General features: G+C 37.2%; 1 protein-coding gene across 2 annotated transcripts; it reads right to left on the bottom strand.

Annotated features, from left to right (window-relative positions):
* Positions 1–7,765: 7,765 nt before the first annotated feature.
* ap1ar (adaptor related protein complex 1 associated regulatory protein) lies at positions 7,766–16,375 on the bottom strand. 2 transcript variants are annotated; one of them, XM_079630414.1, is made up of 10 exons: positions 16,014–16,375; positions 15,042–15,090; positions 14,923–14,949; positions 14,802–14,827; positions 13,953–14,049; positions 13,578–13,676; positions 12,842–12,909; positions 11,545–11,612; positions 11,319–11,426; positions 7,766–10,765 (listed from the first exon to the last, which is right to left on the bottom strand). In XM_079630414.1, exons 1-10 carry the CDS (start codon positions 16,082–16,084, stop codon positions 10,488–10,490), a joined length of 891 nt encoding a protein of 296 aa, XP_079486540.1. In that variant the 5' UTR covers positions 16,085–16,375; the 3' UTR covers positions 7,766–10,487. The 2 variants fall into 2 exon arrangements, with proteins under 2 accessions (XP_079486540.1, XP_079486539.1); XM_079630413.1 differs by having other exon boundaries at positions 11,539–11,612; positions 16,014–16,368.
* Between the last annotated feature and the right edge of the window lie 6,680 nt (positions 16,376–23,055).

Here is a 23,055-nt window from a genome sequence, read left to right on the forward strand (position 1 = left end):
GAACATAAACAGGCTTGTCAGCTTTTAAAAGGGAGGAGAGAGTGATTCTCTAATCTTCTGTCATTGACGTCAGAGCCTGTCAAATCAAACTCGACAGATACTTTTTCCCCTTGAACTTACCAAACTAGGCAGATGTCAACATGGACAGGTTTTGACATGCCCTCATTTTCAAAAACGACACAACAGTAAAATAAAACCTGACCTTCAGCCACTAACTTCTATGTTGAGAAGTCACAAAAAGTGAGCATTACTAAGTTCTGCCTGTAAGGCATGCGTTTCTCCTTTACATTTACATTTATTCATTTAGCAGACGCTTTTATCCAAAGCGACTTACAAATGAGAAACAATAGAAGCAATGAAACTAGCAGTAGGACAACAGTATGTAAGTGCTATAACCCTTCACAGTACAAATCAAAAGGTTTTTTTTTTTTTTTGTAGAATAGAAAAGAAAGTGTTAGTGTTAGTAGTACTGGATCAAGTGCCTTTAATCTTGGTTTCAGAGTCTCTCTCTCCTATTTGTCCTCCTCTCCTTCTGTCACTGATGAACAGATTACGTCTTATTTTCGGCTGGGTGGTAATGATCGAGTCCATCATGATTGTGAATATATCCTGAACAGCCCTCCTCTTTGAGCGACAATAGAGAAAGCTGATCTACCAGAACAACACGATTGTGTCGAACACTCAAGCTGCTTTCTTATGTGTCCTCATGTCCCATTCAATAGAATGTGAATCAACTCAATTTGAGTTTCTCCTATCACAAATATCTGTTTTTTTTTTTCAATAGCACATATGTACCCAAGGACACTTCACAATGAATCATAGGCAACAACTGAAATAAAAGAATGAAAGCATAACAAAGAGACTCATGAATAAGAAACAAGACACTTTATATACAAAGACAGGAGAAGTAGGGCACTCTTTGCCTGGCAAATGTATGATAATACAACACCTGGAGCAACATTTATGTAAAAACAAATAAAAATCTAACTTTTATTAAAATAATTAGGGCTTTTTTTTTGTATAAACGTTTAAGTTAACACGCCAAGAAACCCTTTTGAGGGTTTATTTCAGTCACTTTTGGCAATTGTTTTCTGTTATCTCCTCTAGTGAAACAAACAGTGTGCATGGTTCTACAAACATCATTTCACAAATCTCTATTGTGTTTGGGTCAGTGTGTGGCCGACTTTGCACGTCATTGATACATCCAGTCCCCCTTTCTGGAAAATTATTTATTTGTATGCCTTTTTCACTGTTTTCCTAACAAATGCAGCATGAATTAATGGCATTCAGAAGAAAGAGTCAGATTGCATAAAGATTTATGCAATATTTGAGTTATTTCCAGATATTTCATTGGATGAGAATACCAAAAAGAGAACAATCTAAATCTAATTTACTGAACTGGCTCTTAAGGGGAAGCAGAATAATAACGCATTGAACAAAATGCTGTTTCTTTTCACATGGAAAAAAAAAGAAAAATGTTCAGTCTAGAAATTATAGTTTGATATTGTATGATGATCAGGTCACCAATTTTCTAGTCTGCTAGTCTTATTTTAATTTTCAGATTGATATAACATGAGGTGGAGAAAAAAAACAAGAGAAACCAGTAACAATCTCAAAAGAAAGTGGTTTCCTCAAAGGTGCCGTGTGAGAACACAAACACACAAAGCCCAAAATGAGGCCCAAACTTTACCCACTTCCAACCAAAACCCCAGAGAGTAGGGCGATCAAAGATGGAAACAATATATTACCATACCGCAGGGAGGAAAGATAGATTAAGCATGTGGAAACTGAATCAGTCTCCTAAACACTGATCCTACTCTGAAGCTTTATAAGCTCCTCAGAGCACCTGTGATCAATGAGTACTCAAGTGTTCTGATTGGTGCAGGAGGGGGAGGAGACTAACACAATCAACCAATGAGAGAGTGATCACAAAGAACTGTCCCTCTCTCTCTCTCTCTCTCTCTCTCTCTCTCTCTCTCTCTCTCTGAAGCTGATATATGCAGAATAACATACTGCTCATACTTCTACTAATATGGACATAATAAATTACATTATATACTAATTGTTGGCAGTTTACTTTACAATGTAACACTCCAAAATATAAAACCTCTCCTGAAATCATAAAAAATACCTAGACTGTGATTATCATCAGGTGTTTTGAGACCAAATCATTCTGCTTTATAAGAGAGAATACTCTTATAAATATTGCCTTAAACTTCATTGATTGTAATAATTATAATGTTCATGACTGTATGCAGGAAGAATGTTCCCTTGTTTCCTCACCTTTAGACCCTGAGAGACATGACTGTCTCCTCATCCGTGTCGTACCGTGAGGAAAAATAAAGCTCTTGACTTTCAGCAGTCTGTTCTATATTTAGCTTCCATGCCGGCCCTCATCTTTAAACTCTCTTCAGTCTTGAATAATACCGTGCACTCAGAGAACACACTCTACTGGATCTGATCTCTCAGTCAGAGCTGAACCATACCGGTTCTTTATTGGCATTAGTGGTTCCACGAAGAACTCAGAACTCAGAACTTTTCCACTGCACAAAAGGTTCTTTATAAGGGAGAAGGGTTCTTTAAATGATTAAAAAGTTCTACCCACTCAATAAAAAAAATAAAGGTTCCAAAAGAGAGTTTTTGCAGTGATGCCATAGAAGAACCATTTTTCGTTCCCCATAGAACCTTTCAGTTAACATTTCTTAAAAGAACCAAGTGTAAAGAACAATGTAATAATCTGATTCGCCTTTTTCCTAAAAAATACTTTCGTGCAATGGAAATGTTCAATGGGATCTTCAACATGGAACCATCAATGCTAATAAAGAACCTTTATTTTCAAGAGTTTGGCAATAATGCAAAAGCCCCCTTTAGGATCTATATTTTTAAGAGTGTGGTAATGTATTAATCCTGGTAAAGTAATGCATTCAGTGCATAATTACAAATATTTTTATAATGACAGGTATAGCGTCATTAGTGCCTGAAAAAGCAGATTATTTTAAAACATTACACAAGCTTTTAATTTTGATAGCTTATTCGACTTCTGCATTCACTGTCATCTTTGCTGTTTCTGTTTTCAATAGTTGCAGGAACAATCATCATTGAGCTGGAAATACACTTCAAAACACTGCCATGACAACCAGGGAGGACACAGGGACATTACAGCAGACTATGAGTTGGTCTGATTCCACATGGGCTATTCCACATATTCATGTCTTTACATGCTCTCATCAGAAGACTGGTAGTCATGTGGTCATTACGTAACAGCAGAAGGACCTACATCAGAATGAGATTTCATGGCTTTTAATACATTTATTTTAGGAACTCCTCTTTTTTGCGTGAATGCAAACAGAAAACAAATATAAAATTATATATAATTATGTACTTTACATTTAATATAAAGTGCTAATAATTCAATAACATTAAAACTGTACAACAGTCAGCATTAACACTAAAGCATGTAGGCCTAGCAAACTTCACATAAAATAATGACATAAATTGGCGTCACAATAATGACATTATTAAAGGGGTCATGATATGAAATAAAATGTGACTTGATTTCTTGGTCTTGTACGATTGAAACATCCTGCAAGTTTCATAGCATTATAAACAAAACATTTATTTAATCAAGCTAAAAAAACAGCTTGTTTTGACTGCCTCCAGAGAAAGAGCAAGACATGACGAAAATCACACGAAAATCACGATACATCATCACACCATAGGCCCCGCCCACTGGGGTTCAGTCGCATAACGGCTGACATCTGCACACTGGATGAGAGCATTGCATCACATCAAAAGCAAAGAGAGCCCATTATAATTACTGACGCTGTCTACACTGGATACAGATTCGTGTTCAGTTTATGATGTGCAGGCACTCAAGGAATAGTGAAAGTGCGACCGCTCTGATGTGTCCAGTTTAAACAGCTCAGTTGTGTCTCTGAACAGACTTCAGAAGGATACTAGTGTCGGAAACAAGTGGATGGTTTATTGGCATCTCGGATCGCTAGATGAGCATGTGTTTGTTCAGAGCATTTTTTTGTCAGTGTAATGGAGAGTTAGCAAAAAAAGGAGCCAACTGATCTGAGTGCAGGCAGCACAAACCATAAGTAAATGATTCCATAATGCTGTGTGTGTGTGTGTGTGTGTGTGTGTGTGTGTGTGTGTGTGTGTGTGTGTGTGTGTGTGTGTGTGTGTGTGTGTGTGTGTGTGTGTGTGTGTGTGTGTGTGTGTGTGTGTGTGTGTGTGTGTGTGTGTGTGTGTGTGGTGCAAATACACTTTATTAACATTATAAGTGAACCCCAAGGAACATATTAAAGTATTTTTTCTACTGTACAAACTGTATATTATCCCCTTACACTGCCCCTATCCCTAAACCTGCCCATCAAAGGAAACATTCTGCATTTTTAGATTTTTAATAAAACATTGTTTTTTTTATGTTTTTAAAGCTTTACGAGGACTCATGAAATGTCCTTATAAACCAAGTTTAGGTTGTGATACCAGTGTAAAACGCATGTCATAATACAAATGTGTGTCCTCATAAATCACTTAATAAACAAGAACACACACACACACAAACACACAGGCATATGAATATAGCTGTTGCCATTATCTAAAGATGCGTTTTTGGTGGGCCAATCACAATGGTCAGAACTAAATACAAGTTTAAAATAGGTCGAAAACGGTTTGTGATCGGATAACTGAAACCACATGCGATTAGATCTCATTTGTAATGGAAACGCCGTGTGTGCAGACTGCCGAATGCATCGCGGACCGCTAAGAAGCTCCGCCCACCCGCGGAATCATCAAAGAGTCGGGCCGCTGTGAGCAGGATTCGAACCTGCGCGGGGAAACCCCATTGGATTTCGAGTCCAACGCCTTAACCTCTCGGCCATCACAGCTCGCTCACCATATTCCTCAACACTATGGGTGGATTATTAGGGGTCATCAATATTTAATACAGTAGGCCTAGCCTAGCTAGAATGAAACTGAGAATGAAGTGTCTGACTTCAGACATTATAATGGATCTCAATTATTAAAGCTCACAGACATCAGCAAAAACCCAAAGGCCGAAACATCACTTCTTTACTGTAGCATTACTAAGCCTTTTACTTCAGCAGCACTTTTTCAGTTGAGGAACAGAAATGCATTATCAATACATACACACACTGAGGCAAGAATAGCATATACTGGACCTGAACGCACGAGGCCTACAAGATCCAGGGTTAGAACTTCTTTGATTTTTAAATAAACAAGTATGAAGCCAGTAAGTAAATAAATATAGCCTAAAGGGAAAGCCTCACTGATGCCAATACAGGTGTAAACGGGGTCATTGTTGACGGGACATTCAAAATTTGGATTCCATTCCTGGGAATGTTCACTTTGACGCATCGTGGTGTACGGGTGTCTCTCTTCCAGTCACATTCTCAACCCAGGGCACTGTCCACAAAACAGACAAACTCTCTTGTGTGTCCCCAAGCTATCTATTAAACAGATATGATCTAAATCTTAAAATCCATAACTGCTGTTGTTGGCTGGCTGATGCTACATGTGAGCGCACTATTCTGTCAGCATTATGTGGCTTATATTAGTCTACTGTAATGTGTCAGAAATTGACCATAGCAATGACTGTCGAATACAAAACACTGAAACTTTCTTTCTAGTAAGGGAATTGAATCTTGCTCTCAGTTGGCATGAAATCTGTAATAGTCAGACAAAATGTTTTGCTTGTAAAACTTACAATTTAGGTTGTACTTGCTCTTAGCCACATCTTCTGCTTCACATATTTCATGAACGCTGATGAAAAAGTGGGTTTAGGATGACAAAGGGGTGAGTAAATGATGACAGAATTACAGAATTTTTGAGTGAACTTTAACTTTAACAATTTGTGTTCTTCAATAATAGATACCTAAAAGTCACCACAAGCAAGACATGCTGTCCTCATTCAAGTGCCCTAGTTTCTTTACATCACTGGTAAATCATTTTCAACCGCAGGAAATTAGAAAGCGTGACACATTTTTATCGCTACCAGACCAGTACGTTCCCCTTCCCCAAACACTGATCTGAGGCTGTACACTTTCGTTTGGATGAAATACATTACAGATCATAAAATATTAACACAGTCTCATCCCAAAACGTCACATACTGACGGGTCTTGACCATACGGCAACATACGACGAAAAGGGTACCCTTTAACGTCCCTGTGTGACGATTCGGGTATGGTTGGGTTTAGGTATGCGTTAGGGTACCGCTAGGAGGCGCTGCTGGTGCGTTTGTGTCTGCGTCTCATATTGACGTTATAGGGGTACCCTTTTCGTCGTATGTTGACGTATGGTCAAGACAGTATATGACGTTTTGGGGTGAGACCGGGCTGAAAATATCAGTTAGGCCTATACTACTGAAACTGACATCGGTTTCATTTCATTTGACCACAATGACTCAATTGATCAAATAAGAGCCCCCCCCCCCCTCTCTCTCTCTCTCTCTCTCTCTCTCTGTCATATATCTTCATTTGGTTTCCCTTCTGAGTGTGTGTTGCTGGAGCTGCAGACAGGAGAGAGAAAGAGTGTATTTTTACCTCAAGGCTCTTTCCCTTGGGCTGATTCTTTCATCTTGTGAAAGAGGCAAAATCCCTGTATCATTGTGCTTGTAAGAAAAGAGTAAACAGCATGACCTCCAATCGATGACCCTCAAAAGGATTGCAGAATAAACTGCCTTTAACTGGTTTACACTAAGTTAGAAACTGTAATTGAAGCATGTCTGAACATCTAATTATGTATTATAATATTCATTAGCTTCATACCATATAAAGATATTTCAACTCAATAGTGTCCGGAGCGATTGGCGTCCTTGCACGTGTGTTTGATTTGATTTATGAAACAACGCCGCCACCTGCAGTTTACTTTGTGTTATTACACTCTACTGTAAAATTGTTTCTGTTCAGATCATTGACATTTTGTCTCAGTCTTAAAGTTATATTTATCATATTATGAAATAAATTCATGCAAGGTAAAAAATATTACTGCCAGAACGTAATTATGTTGCAAAATATGTTCTCCAGGTAATATTTTTAAATATGTTAGATATTTAAATATATTTAAATATATTTAAATATTAAAATATATATATATATATATTTAATTGTAAAATGTGGTTTCATGAAATAAAAAGTTAATGTTTAATATGATTAGTTTAATAGCTATTGAAATGTAATATGACTTAATATGGCAGGCTATTACAAAGTTGTTCTTTTATTTTAGTATTAAACTAGAAAGCAGAATCTTAAATCATTTAATTTGTTTCACATTTTTCAACTTATGTAATAATACAAGTACAAATTAAATTTTGAATCACATTATCATTGTGGCTTCTACCCTTGCTCTATGTATAAAACGATTAAATCAAAACAGCCATGAAAGAAAAGCAGGGACTTTGTAGAGATCTATGTAGAATTACTTGTTATTAGCGACACTGGTGGCCGTTAAGTGAACTGCAGCCAAAAACGTATTACTCGTGCACGTCGTAATGTACAAGAGAGACTGAACGTGATTCAAGGGATTTTTTGTTCTTTGCTATAAGGAAAAAAAGGAAAAGACAGAAAAAATACATTCGTATATAGACTACGTTTAACAAACATCCCATTTTACATAAGAAAACTGAGGGGGGGGGGGGGGAAACACCATTTACTCTGTGTCCCCACCGGCAACATAACATCCAATTAATTTTCCCTAATAGAAATGCAAACAGACAGATGTAATATTATTTGTTTATTAGCAGTCAGTTCTAACCCGAGGTCTTATGTTCTGTCGATTAGATAATAAAAACTGTAATTACGTTCAGTTTATCCGAAATATGACAGGTCCTTCACAAACACCCAGAATTGTAAAAAACAAAACAAAAATGATGTTCCTCCAACACAAGGAAACATATCAACCAATGTAATTGTGCAACAGTTTAAGTGTTGTTGAAGAGTTGGGAAGCGCAAACGTGAGTCCAGAGCCTTTCTTGGAATGTTCAGCATATTTTATTTTCCTTAAATTGAGAACCGCTATTATTATTTCAATATACGCACTTGTCATAATGCAAAATAAGGCCTGGTAACAGTGTTTCCATTAGGGAATCGGTTAAAGCTGCTAACCTTGTAGTCATTTACATAAATATGCCTCCATAAACACACAGATGGGGCTGCATTTTCAAATGTCATCATTTCACACATCAGCTACACATTATGTACAATCACCTGGGCCCATTTACTTCTGACTGATGGACAAACATTAATTTATCTTTGCAAATGCTCCCAAACTCTTCAAACATGATGAGTTACATGGTCAACAGACTCAAAAGAAGACGAGAAAAAAAAAAATCAAACAAAAACAAACACTGCATTGATCACACATACTTCACATTCTGATGACGTGACAATACTCTTTTGAGGTGTAGAAAATAACGTGACACGATTGTGCTGTACAGAAGCTCTTGTGTGCGCTGATCTTTTACACATCAGTCCTCAGAGACCTACAACTAGATCACAGACGCAGTCTCCACTACTCTTAAAGGCCTTTAGTGTCTGCTTTACAATCCAGTATATACAGATCAGAATTCATGAAAACATTTAAAAGCATTAAGGTTGAATTTGAGGGAAATATGGGGGTCAATGGAAGAGGTTGTTCAAGAAGATGAGTCAAATTCATGTGTAAAAATAGTTCCTGACCATTTGATGACCCCTCTTTCATTGATTATGCTAACACCATTAGATCCTTATGTTCCACTAAAGACCTTAGTCAGGTTAGACGCCATATTACATTTTTGACAGGAATGAAAACGAGGCTGTGGACAGAATTCAATGGATCGTATTGTTTAACAACAGTCTGATTGTTCAGTTGACGAAACGTCTTTCCGAGAAAAAACTTCCAGTAGACAAAAACTCCATAAAACAGTTTTAAAAGGTTGTGAAAATCATGTTATCTAGGACATTTATACAATGTTAAACCATTGTAAAGACATTATCCCTCACAGCCTCATTTTCATCCGCATTAAATTCAATATGGCATCTATAGGGTAAAAAAACATGTTCGGGTCATATTTCACCCCATAATTAAATGAAAAAACAAAGATAACATCATACCTTAAAGAAAATATAAGCATATGATTAGGCCATTGTGATTTTTACTTTTTCACGTCACATGAATGAGGATATGTTTTAAGTATTCATGAAAATAGTGTCAATGTCAAAAACAATTTTCCTAAAACATGCCTTATTTTCTTTATGCAAAATAATATTTCTCCGATTTCACGGTGAAACAACTTGCATGTTTCGTAAAGATATACACATCAAATCATCATTTTTAGATTAGACAGCATGAATTCATTCAATAATGTCAGGATTATCAAAACCAGAGGTAGAATATGACGATCCATATTACACCATGTATTTTCCCTCTTTCTGATCCATTTTGTTCAGAAATTCAGAGTTTAAAGAACCGGCTGTTTACATCGTTTCCAAAAAGTGTCGACAACAAACCCTTTGACCCACAGACAGACGGACAGATAAACAGTGACTATTTTAAAAGCACTTATGGACTTCATTTAAATGTGTTCCAATGCATTTTAGCCAAAAGGTCTTTCCCTTCAAACGTTCCAGTGTCTCATATGCATCATACCAGGGGCCACATTCCCTGACAGTCATTGTCCTTGTTATCATGTCTGATATGACCGTTATCATATTAACCATGCAAAAGAAAAGTTATGATGGTTCTGGAAAACATCTGTGGCTTTCGAGAAGCTTCTCTCTTCTTCTAAAATTGCACTTGATTTAGTTCTGTAATGAAAACTTCTGAAATAAGGCTGAACGAAAACATTCCTCACGCAGTTATCAAAATGAAACGAATAAAAATAAATCACAGATGCATCTAATAATTAAAAACCGGGGGGAAATTTACCCGTGGAACGCAAATCCTAATGAATCTGTGACCTAATGGTGTGAATCTCATCAAAAACGGTCACGAACATGTCCGGGTCATTATTCATCCCAAAAGAAATTATATTTTGCGTAAAGAAAATGAAGCATTCTGTTAGATCCATAAAGATTTTTTTGCATTGTGACCACTGAGCATATTTCCAACCCAGTTCTCATTACCATAATGCAAAAAATAGCCACATTTAAATCGAGAGATGTATATACAGCATGGCTGCATGTATTGTATCGACTCATTTATGCTGATTCAACGTTAGAAATTCTTGTATTACCGTGTTTTTTATTGTAATACAGATATCAGTCAAAATATATATATAATATTTTTGGGGATAAATTATGACAATTTTCATGACATTCACTCAATGACAGTACAAATCATATAAAGCATTTTCTGTTTCTTGCATTTTCTCTCAAACTGAGAATTATGAATTTCATTTTATACATTAAGTTGAACTGACCGTCCGCGGTCATATCACACTGATTTTGAACTCGCTGTGGTCTCACGTTCTCTAGCTGGAGACTATCTCTCTTGTTGGTCAGAGCTGGCCTTTGGCCCCGCCTCCTCAGTGGGCGTGTCCAGTACTGGATTAACAAATCCCTCAAAGTCCTCGTCGCCATGGTCACCACTGTCCTCGGGATGTGCGCTGACGAAGTCGTTCTCCCACTCCAGAGCGTTGGAGTCCTCAGAGGTGGAGGTGGGTCCGCTGTCCAGCTGTTTCCCGCCAGGACGAAGCGCCGCCCGTAAAATGTCCTCCTCCGTTTTGGAACGCTCCCATGCAGGAGCCATTCGGTTCATTCCTGTGTAATGCCACATATTAATTCATTACGGTAAAGACACGTGGATTAAGTCAACCCTATTTGCTCTGTTAATACAGGTCCCTGCACAAAATTTACCATTCATTAAAATGTAAAAAGAAAGTAAGACTGGAAGTATTGATGACTCGTTTCAGGCAGTTCAGAATCGGTTCTTTCTTTTGGAAGACAATAACTTTATTTGTTGTGCACTTTGAAACTTTGCCGACCTTTTACATTCACAAATATTAGAGCATAATAGGAGCACTTTAAAAAACAATAACAGTGGTTCATTGTTTGTTCGTGTTAGTTCACACTGCATTAACAAACACATATTTTGATTATTTTTGTGTTTGTAAATGTTAAAATTCGCATTAACCGAGATCAATAAACACTCCAAAATGTCAAAGTTAGATGTGACATTTAAAGCAAACAGAATCAAACTGCAAAACGGCAACATTTAAATTGGCATGTGACTTGACTTCATAGTTTGTATAGTGCTCATAAATGATTTCTGAATGCAGGACGCAAATGTTATGGTTTCCGTGAAGTCACTCACCCTCCTCATCCTCCCACTCCAGGTCCAGTGAGGTGGCGTCAGTCTTACTGGTGAAGTCCCAGCTGCTCTCTGTGTTCGGCGTCACCACATTCGTCTCAGAGCCGAGTCCTTCACACACAGACGATACAGATTTGAGCATTTAGAGATTAACACTTTTGTTCATTTAAATGCATGTATTCGAATAGATTTTTAAAATTGAAACGTGTTAATGGGAACTCACGGTTACCGCGAAATGCTTCAGATTGAGCCTTCACACTCTGCAGGTACACCTCGAACTCTCCATCTGACGCTTTGCTGGGGAAACACACACACACACACACACAGTTACCTCATCTGTCTGCAAAATGTGCGCACAGAAAGCCACCTATTATATTTAAGTGCATGATACTGAACAGTTCTCTTATACGTATTTTTGCACTTGAACGGACAAATAAACAAGAAAATCGAAATATTCTCGTAAACACAGTTGGTCTTAAGTGAATGTAAACAGTTGACAAAGAAAACGTATAACAGTATGTTGGATCCGTGCAGCTCTTAAAGTGACAATCTAATATCATTGCTGCCGTCTCTATAATAATGTTAATCAAACAACTAAAGACAACAAGACAACTAGAATTAGACTGAATAACTTCTGCAACTATATTTGTAATGTATAAAGTGCTGTGTTAAACATTTGATGACAGTGTCTGTACCTGAATACCTAAAAATATTTAAACACTTTTTTGTTTACTTCACATGTTTATTTCAATCGTATATATGTTCAGGTGTATTTATTTGTGTGATTGGTAATTTGTTTATTTGTTCTTTTTTAGTTAGTGTGTTTACTCGTCTTTAATAATGCTTGAAATGTATATTAGTTAGGCTAGTTGTTTTTGCTATGGTATTTTATAAACCATAGGCAAAAGTTCCTTGTGCAAGTGTTCTTTAGCCTGTTGAGTTTTGTTCTTGGTATTCAGCTCCAAGTAAATGTTTTGCAATAAGACTTAGAATAAATTTGAATGATTGAAATTAGGAATCGATGAATCAGAATTGTTCAATTCAAATGACACCCAACCTTACAATAAAAAAAAGAAAAGAAAAAGAAAACACCACTAGCACACTTCAATGAAGAGATACCCAAAAGATTGTTTTCTTTTTTTTTTCTCAGCTGAACTCCTTCAACTTAAAATCTAAATAATTAAAATAAGTTAATATTTAAATAATTCAACAACATATTTACACTTCTCTGGTGATGGTCACATGACATGAGGGTAAACAACTAAAATATTTAATCTTTTCAGTAAGGGTTTTAATTGTTTTTTTTATATATATATATATTTTTTTTAAATTGTAATTTTTTATTACCATTTTTTTTTTAAATGGCTCAAAATTAGGAAGATATTTCTATAGAAGTCTAGCTTAATTTGTTTCCATGCTACTAGGTTTGATATTTTGTGTCTAATGCAATGACACACTAAGTGTTCGGAAACTTTTTGGGGTCACTGAATACCGTTTGCATTCATTTCAGGGCAGATTGAACTTACGGTTTGTGCCGAGTGTCATTGCTCTCTGATTCTGATCTGGGTTTGGTCCTCTGTGGCTGCGGTTTTCCCTGAAAACAGAACATTCAGAATGACGACTGACTCACTTCCACTAATATTTTTTTCATAAGTGCTATGGTATCGCTCAGATTTTTAAGAACATGGCTAAAAATATTTCTAACTGTTAGTGCCAAAGTTTGGTGCCCTACTAGGAAACAGACAGCAAATGTAATATTAGCAGATGGTCAAACACACAAATCGTGGTAGAAAGGAAAATTAGAGAAAATAAAAATGAACAGAAGGCATGAGGGCAAATTAAGAAGACAAATGCTAAAAAAAGCAGGAGGAAATGAGAGACATGTAGTTTAGGATAGTACGTTTTAGGTGGAGAAGGTTTTCTTGGTTGCAGATTGATTTAGTTTTTATCAGCATTAAGTGCTGAGTTTATTCACAAGACGTTGATCGATATTTGATGCACCATTAAGAGCCTTCAATCCTGTTTATAAGTCCTTGATCTCGGCCATTCATTGTGTATCACAATCTATATACGTTTCAAAGATGAGTCATTTCAACAAATATATGATAAACAATGCATAACTTAAACTCAAACTGCTGTTCAAATCAGAATGGTTACTTATAAATGAGAACTGAAGGCATGTCGTAAATGAGAAGGGTGTGGCTGAAAGCAAGTGGGCGGGGTTAAGAGAAGGGCTGGGCGTGCTCAGTGCGAACGCCTCACCTCCTTTAGCTTTCGTTCCTTAGCGAGCCACGCTGCCTCGCGCTGGGCTGCAAAAGCAGCCTCCTCTTCTAGCCTTAACTTCTCCTCTTCTGCCACTAACTGGGCAAAAATCACAACAGGAAGGGAAGGTTAACTAAACTCAAGCAGGGGTGAAAACCAAAGCAATGGAAAACAACAAATGAAACCATAAACTCAATGTAAGCTCTAACTTAAAGGCAACATCTTTTGACCTTGACCATTAATATGTTTTAAGTCAACGTAAAATTGATCTTGTTCACACTATAAACAAGCTTCTTGTTCTTGTCTGGTCTTATTGTGAACGTTTCATCTGGGCAGATGTGATGATGGAGGTACGGATCATGTGACCTCCCGTACCTCTGCCTTCAGCTTTTTGTCGATCAGCGTCTGTTGGTCTGAGATGGCAGTGTAGCGTTGCTCTTTCAAGTGGCTGATCTCCTCCTCGCTGATGGGTCTGGACCAATGACAGAAGAGAGAGCAGAGTTCAAAGTCTCCCTCAGCCAATCAAAATCCATGTGACCTCATGCCATGTGATGCACTGATCTGAGAGGAATGCGACTAATTACAGTCCTCTAAACATGGTCTTGACGATCTGGTCAATTTTACAGCCCATCTAAGCCAAGAGCCAACCATGTAGATAGGAAAAGACAGTTTGACCATCAGCAACCATCTATAGTTTATTTAAGTGACTTTTAGAGACAGACAAATATGAAATCAATATATTAGAAATCGGTGTTGCACTTTTTGTGCACAATATCCATCATAATATCCATAAACAGTTTAAAATGTTCACACTGATGCAACAAAATGTATGTCACTGTCTTAAAATCAAAGTCTTAAAAAGTCATTACACCGTGTCCTATCCACATGTATATTTTCCTTGTTAATCAGACTTGTTGCCCTAACCAGCAGCAACGGCGACACGCGACAGAAGATTATTTTATTAGAAACGGTTTCTATTCATGCGTCGTCATGGCTGGAACAACAACATACAAAGTGTGACGATGGTAATCTCACTAAATGTGCTTTATTTAATTGTTAAAAGAATTTCAGGTGAGTTTTAATATTTGTTGTGACCTTTATAGCCAAACTGAAAAAGACAATGGATAATTCACCTCAGATCTCGAAATACCACTTTACTTTAGTGTACTGTATCCACTAAATAAAAGTAAAATCCAAAAGAGTCCAGATTAAATAATACCATACCTGGGGCAGCTTTGCGAGCTCTCACCCTGGAAAAGAAGGCAAAAGTGTTATTATTATTATTTAATATTATAATATTATAAGATTAAAGAAGTTGAGTGTGGTTCTGCAAGTGTGTCCTCACCTCATCACTCTCCACAAGGTTCTCAAACTGTAACAGAACGCATGGATGTCACTCAAACTGCACAGCGATGAGAATGTATGCATTTATTTTTAATTTTTAATAATTTATGATGACTGTACCTCAATGGTATAGTGTTCCCCAGCTGTGGTACTTTTGAAGTACTTAGACCTATTGGCAAAAAAAATCAAAAAAAAAAATCAAATCAAATCATCGGGTCAGGCTGGTTTTATGTGAGGTAACACTCACTTCCTCCTGGCAGAGCATATTCAAATATTTAATTTAAAAAATAATTAAGTAATTAAGCATTTTCCAATATCATCACTTGTGGTTAAAAAAAGATTGTGAGATTCTATTGAGTAAAACAGCAAATGGAGACTTCTCAAAATAGTAATAATCTAAGACTTAACAGACAACATACAAATAGTGAGTATAAAACAGGCCTGGTACTAGTTTAGATCCAACAAATAAATTACACACAATGAAGAATGGCCCAAAGCTGATGTCTAAGGGCGGATTCACAAGAGGACTCTGGGCGGGGTCCTGAGATCATACCTCAACTAATGCGGAAACTAGAGTAGCGTTGATGAGTCCGAGTCATTTAAGCGAGTCGGTTCCATCGGAGAACAGATTCGAATCATTGCTTAAAAGTATGAAACATAAATTCCTTCTTTTATTTTTGCATTTTTTTATGTATCCATAAAATATTATATTATATTAAATAATTACATCCCTTATCAAAATATAAATAGCATGTAAACTATTGTCCGGAACAGTGAAGCGGATTACAAACACGATTCGAATCGGTTCACATGAATCATTTAAAAAGGAACGATTCGTTCGCGAAATGAACATTGCTAATGGGATTGACATCAGTTGCTTTCAACCTAAACTCTGCGTATTTAATGTAGGCCTAACAGTTAAACTGCATTGATATCTATCAGAACATTCCTTTAAAAAGATCCAGAGATTTTCCACTGTTCACCGGCTACACGAGTGTTCAATGCAATGCACCTGACAACAGGCGAGTCATGCTGCCAAAGATCACAGCTGGTGCAACTTCATATGAAATAACAAGCCCATGAAAGACTCACCCTCCTCCTCTTTGTATCCTGTTTGCTTCCCTTCTAAAGAGCCCAAAACATTGAGCCCAGCAGTTCCCCATGGCATACACGGATCAGGTGTATGTATCAGCTAACGTTACTCTTCCATTCCTGATCCGTATCCTGCTTCTTTACACATTGCTCCGGATTCGAGGACTGTATTCTGCATGACTCGTGTAAGCGCGTGCACGCGGCCGGTTCACACAGGTGAGTCACCTGCGGACACTTCGCTCGCGCAGAGGCATCATTCATCGCCCATGGGTGGCATTCTCAGATCTGGCCTAAAAACCGCTTTTGTTTCTTCTTCCTGACAACTCATACATGTGATTAATGTTTAAACTACGGCAAGTCGCGAGGCTCAAATACTGCAATGACGTTTCAGAGACACTGGGGGTCGACAGAGATCATCCATAACTAAAATTACCATGACAACCACTTTTCCACTAAAAATAGTTATGCTAGTGGAGGTGGTGCTAGTAATTTAAAACTATAATAAAGTCTAACCAATAATAATTGAAAATATGTTTCACAATATTACTATACAGCATTTTTAATTGAACAAATGCAGCTGGGTGAAAAACATTCAAAAAAAAAAATCTTAACATTGCAAACTGCTAATGTATATTATTAAAATGTAAATATATAATTCTAAAAGTAAATTATTATAATTTGTCATACTCTAAACTAAACAATGTACTTAACTTGTCCCTAGCACATTTTGTTCATATTGTGATACTTGCCTTACCCCCAAACTATATTTTTGCAGAAGCTTTTGGTTTTTACATTTTTTCAACATTCTTTGGATATCAGACACCTACATATGGAGGATCATCTGCGTCTCCTCTGACTCAGAAACGATGGGGTCTCATGTATTACTTCATCAAAACCAAGACCCTGCTGTTTTTTTAAGGTCAAGGAGGATTAAAATCATATTAGGAAACGTACTTTGACGCTTGATTTCAGGGAGCGCAAATTGCTCCTAACAGCAGGTGAAGCCGTGCGCCCAGATTGCACGCCAGGTACGGCGACACCATCTTTACGGGCTGTCGGCCTGAAACCTTCACGTATGATTACGTTTCTATGCGCATGTACAGATAAAGCCACACACACACCTGCTCCTATCAGCAGGCCAGCGGGACTCTTAATGAAAAGTAGATTATACCTGTAGACAGAAGACCGCTGTACTCGTGACACAGGTGAGACGACTGTTGTGATCCAAATGCTTGGCAAAGGTGCTGGAAAAACAGTGTGTTTACGGATGTTTGTCAAGGTGGCCGTCATTACCCATGGTTATTTACCGTGAAGGTCAAAGGTAAAGTTCACCCAAAAAAACATTTATTTACTCACTCATGTCGTTTCAAACCTGTAAGACTTCCGTTCATCTTCAGAACACAAATATATTTTTGATGAAATCTGAGAGCTTTCTGTCTCTCCATTGACAGCTACTCAACTGGTATTTGACACTGCAAAATCATAAGCGATCATAAAGAGATCGTACAACTAATCCATATCAATTGAGTAGTTTAGTCCAAATTTCCTGAAGAGACACGATTGCTTAAATTTAGACTTTTATTCATATAAACATTCATCAACCAATGAGGTTCATTCTCGTGTTACACAGCACATTTGAGCATCAGCAAGAACCAATGAGATTCATTCTCGTGTTACGCAGCACATTTGAGCTTCTGCAAGAACCAATGAGATTAATTCTCGTGTTACGCAGCATGTTTGAGCTTCTCAAGAACCAATGAGATTAATTCTCGTGTTACGCAGCACATTTGAGCTTCTGCAAGAACCAATGAGATTAATTCTCGTGTTACGCAGCACGTTTGAGCTTCTCAAGAACCAATGAGATTCATTCTCGTGTTACGTAGCACGTTTGAGCTTCTCAAGAACCAATGAGATTAATTCTTGTGTTACGCAGCACGTTTGAGCTTCTCAAGAACCAATGAGATTAATTCTCGTGTTACGCAGCACGTTTGAGCTTCAGCAAGAACCAATGAGATTCATTCTCGTGTTACGCAGCACGTTTGAGCTTCTCAAGAACCAATGAGGTTTATTCTCATGTTACGCAGCACGTTTGAGCTTTATGAGGTTGAGTGTACGTAACATAAGGGTAAGTAATTAATGAAAGAATTGTCATTTTGAGTGAACTATCCCTTTAACCTCTGAACACATAAAATGACTCATTGATTTCTGTCGTATAGAGCTAATGCTCTCCATATGGAAGCATTTTTTTGTTAAATTCTTCACAGACAAAAACTAAATGTGTCTGTAGGCATTAGAGCATGTGGTACATTCTGCAATTGATGAAACGTCCCATGTCATTTAACCTGCAAAGACTAATGAGACCTTCCTCGGTTTTCGAGCCTGCGGCCATAGCATTAGCTTTTTCATCCTTTAGATTATGTGCACTGCATTCTAGTAGCTTAAATCAGATTTAAGATTAGTAAAAATTGCTAAAAATAGTTTTTTAGGGTGAAAGGACCATTTTAGGGGAGAAACTTATTAGGGTCACTCACAGCATAATGCTAGCACTGCATAAAACTAGAAGTGCTGTTTCTTTGGAAACTGCAGAGAAACTTAAGTACTTCCTGCTGTGGGCGAAAGGGCAAACTGACATTCATCCTCTGATTCCCTTTGACCCTTGAACCCGCTGAGTGTTGGTCACAGATGCTCAAGCTCGACAAGGCCATGACTACAGTCCAGAGAGCAGGAATTATCATATCTTATTACACACCCTCTGGAATACTTCATTTTATCTGGTTAATTTTACATTTAAATATCCTGGTATAATGAGTGCTAAACTATAATCTTATGTGAAACGTTTAAAAAGCCATTTGAAATGAACAAGGGATGTTTAGTTTTATCAGATGAGTGGCTTATGTAAATATACGCTATATACTTACACTAAATATACTTATTATATACGTAAATATAGGCCTACACTACCGTTAATAAGTTTGGGGTCAGTAGGTAAAAAAAAAAAAAAAAAAAAAACTTTATTTAGCAAGTACACATTAAATTGATCAAACGGACCTTAAAGACATTTCTAAGGTTACAAAAGTTTTCTATTTCAAATAAAGGCTGCTTATTTTTATTTTTTTTATTCATTTTAACTTTCTATCCATCAAAGAATCCTGAATCCACAACTGTATATTTGCATAAGCCACTCAACTGATAAAACAATAACACATCCTTAATGAATTCTTGTTTTTGCATTGTATTGTACATGTAGAATATGCAATATTTTCAATATAAGTCAGATTAGGATATGTTTTTTTTTTTTTACCTGCCACACAAAATGTTTAAGTCTGATTGCTTATAGAATAGCTGACCTTTCCTCAATAAGCCGATTTGAGGTACAAACTATTCATTGCACATGTGGGATGAGTTATGTACTGAAGGTCAAGTGTGTAAGGGGTTTGTGCAAATCATGAACTTTAGCACACAACACTAATAAGGTTTTGTGGCATTTCCCTGGCACAATAAAGCGCTGGGTGCTCTGACAGATGGGGAATGTGTTCAGATGTCTTTAACCCCGCAGAGACCCACGGCCCAGATGATGTCTAATCCTGATGCACCAGCAGAGAGGGTTCTGAACCGGTGATTATAGTAAATCTCACAAAAGCCTCAGAGAACAGAGTGACGTGAAGTTTAAGTTTGCTAGTAATATTCCGCGGTGTGTTGCCATAGTTACTTAAATCGTTCCTCAAGCACCACAGATCCTGATGTAATCAGTTATGCTGACATCACAGCGGCCCAATGGGGCCAACATCCAATCAGAGCACAGAACATAATCCAGAGAAACTTCAGCTTGATCTTTAAATCATTTTCTTACTCAGATTTTTTGTCTTGTTTTCCAGTACAAATTTACTTAAGAAGCAAAGTGACTCAAGATGTTAAGTTTTGTTTTGTAATTTTTTATTATAAAAAATTAAGTTTATTTTTCTGATCACGCTAGCAGATATTTGTTCTCGTTTTTAAGCACAAACTTACTTAAAGTCCCCATGAATTCAAAATATAGGCTATATTTTTGGCTTTTAGTATAAATATGTTAGCCTTATTGTAAAATTCACATTTAGAAGATAAGCATTCAAATTTTACAGTCTCTCACTTCAACCTTTCACTTCCACTTCCAACTTCAGCTTCTCATCAGATTTTCTGCTTTCCATTGGGGTGAATGTAGCCTGGTTTCACGTTAGTGTCGCAAACCGCCATAGCTCTGGTCCAGAGACACGAGAACACAGAACGGATCATGTGCGCGACTCGGCGCAGAACACAAAACATATCGGACCCTTTTGAATTCAGCACAGAATGCTGTATTTTAAAGCGATATTGAGGAGAAACTGTTAGAGATTAGGAGGAACTGCATCTGTACGGAGATCAACGGCTCTGGCCGAGCTGTGATTTAAACGAAACGCTATTGGCTATGTATTAAAAGGGGAGGAGCTGTTCGATATGTCCAGCCCTGCCTTCTTGTTTCAGTGGAAATTACATCAACACTTTAAATAATGGATGGATGAGTTCATTAAAATTACACTGTTAGGATTGATTATAAAGTACATTTCAGACTATGGACTACAGATCTGACTATGTCCTTTTTTTGCTTTATTCTGAACATTGTATAAGCATTTGTTTCTTGTCATTGAGAGCGTGCATACACACCACAAACTTTTAAGTTTCGTTACAAGCCGTTTACACATTGGTAATATAAAAGCTTTATTGTGAGCCAGCTTCAGAAGAGGCTTCCTTCTGGGACGACGGCCATGCAAACCGACTTGTTGCAGCGTGCGGCGTATGGTCTGAGCACTGACAAGCTGACCTTCCGCTTCTGCAACCTCTAAATCAATGCTGGCAGCACTCATGCGTCAGCCAGCTTCTGCAACTGATGCACAGCACGAGCACTCAACTTCTGTGGTTGACCCTTGCGAAGCCTGTTACGTGTAACCCGTCTTGGAAAACCTCTGTATGACCCTGGCCTGTACTGCAACTCAGTTTCAGGTTGTTAATCTTCTTATAGCCTAGGCCATCTTTGTGGAGAGCAAAAGTTTTAATTCTTAAAGAGTTATTTGCCATGAGGAACCATGTTGAACATCCAGTGGTCGAAATAATTAAAGCACAAATTATAACTGCTCTAATACAAGATACACACATATGTATGGTCCTGTCAAGCAGACAAAAACATGAACATGATGAATAGGACATGTGGCTTTGGATGGTTAAACAACGTATAGCTATTATCACTTAGGGTGTACTAACTTTTGTTGCCAGCTTTTTTGACAATCATAATGGCTGTATGTTGAGTTATTTTCAGAGGACAGTAAATATATACTGCTATACAAGCAGCACATTGAATAATCTAAAATATATCCAAGTTTCATTTCTGTAGTATTGTCCCTTGAGAAGATATACTAAAATGTTTTCTGAAATGTGAGGGGTGGACTCACTTTTGTGAGATACTGTATGTTATACTTATAATGCATTATATATTTTCATAAATAATTTATTTCATAATTAATATTTCATAAATATTTGCAGATTCCTTGTTACATCTGAAATTGGTTCTTTGCCATGTGTTTTAATGCATTATACATTATAAAGGTTAAACAGAAAAAGGTATTATAATTGTGGTTACAGTTATGAGACCATACAGTACAATGCAGTGTAAGGTGCATTACAAGGCATAATTAATGCATTAATACTTTTTATTATGCATTACATATAAAGACTTTAAGTAAAGTTTTACCAAGAATTGTTATTATTTTAACAGTTAGAAGTTTTATGTAAATGCACACTACACACACACACTATATGCGGTCTGCATGGCAGTAAGATTGTTATTTTTTATCCTTTGATGGAAAATAATACTTTTATAGAGCAAGGATGAATTAAATTGATCAAAAGTGACAGAAAAGACATTTATAAGTTTTAAAAGATTTTGATTTCAATAAAATGCTGTTTTTTTTAAACCTCTATTCATCTAATAATTAGGACTTCAAGTTTAAAAATAAATTTAAAAACACTCTTAAGTCCTTAGATCATTGAGTTAGATAGACCAAATCAGTACGATTTCCATTGGTCGTGTTTTTTGCTCTCGTCGCCTTTCCTACAGTAAAAGAGAAATGTTTTGCCTAAAGAAAACTTAAATATGTACCTCTTCAATAATCCTCTTGACATGCAAATAGTATCAAAGGGAAATGTCCATGTTTGATGTCATTCCCACGGTGCTAATGCTAACGTATGATGTGGATGTGTAAAGAGAAACTCTGTGACACATGTGTTTATAGTGTCCTTTCTCTTTCACTCCCTCATGGATCACTGTATGCCGAAGGGACCGTAAAGCAGATGTGATGTATCTCAGCAGTCCTCCTGTGATCATTTTTCATGGCTTTTTATCATAGCAACACAGTTCTGCAGATCTGGGTTGGTCTCCTCCTCCCGTGCTCCTCCATGCACTGATCCTCCTCCTCTTGGTCCCTTTCACACACAAACACACACCATGCCAGGCAGCTCGCATCATGGAAAATATCCACACATCCAAGTTAGATTTTTCCATTGAACCTGCAAATCATCTTCATCCTTGAGCGGCTCTGTCAGAGGGAGGTTTCTGCAGACAGCATGATTACAGAAAAACTGAGTTTTAGCCAATTATTACCAGTCCAGTTTGTTGCTGTTAGTTTGTGTGCAGTGGTTTATGGTTTGCCTTTCTGATCATTTGATGATCATATTTTTTTCTCTATCCATGTTAGTGGAAAACATTGCTTCTGAACACTGCTTATACTGTGTGTATATATATATAATAGAAGATCATTTCACCATTTCCATGGCAACTAAACCCTCAGTTCAAAGGTACTGTGGGATAAAAGTGTTTTGGGTCTTTATGAAGCAGGATAAATACTTTGCTGCTACTGTACTCGGACTGAATAACAGGGTCACTGATGAATGGCTAGATGGTCATTAGTGAAAATGTATTCGTGCAAAGTTACAATCTATCGGTTGGTCCATCTGTCTGTGCCCTGTGTGGAAACAT

The sequence above is a fragment of the Phoxinus phoxinus genome (genome assembly GCF_949152265.1).
Source record: "Phoxinus phoxinus genome assembly, chromosome: 12".
Taxonomy (NCBI): Eukaryota; Metazoa; Chordata; class Actinopteri; order Cypriniformes; family Leuciscidae; genus Phoxinus; species Phoxinus phoxinus.

Excerpts from the sequence above, each read along its gene's own strand:
- ap1ar (XM_079630413.1), bottom strand. The coding sequence starts at position 16,084 with ATGGGGAACTGCTGGGCTCAATGTTTTGGGCTCTTTAGAAGGGAAGCA. Across the intron at positions 14,828-14,922 it reads ACCTTGTGGAGAGTGATGAG|GGTGAGAGCTCGCAAAGCTG; the intron begins GTGAGGACACAC and ends CTTCTTTTCCAG. Across the intron at positions 12,910-13,577 it reads AGGAACGAAAGCTAAAGGAG|GGAAAACCGCAGCCACAGAG; the intron begins GTGAGGCGTTCG and ends TTCTGTTTTCAG.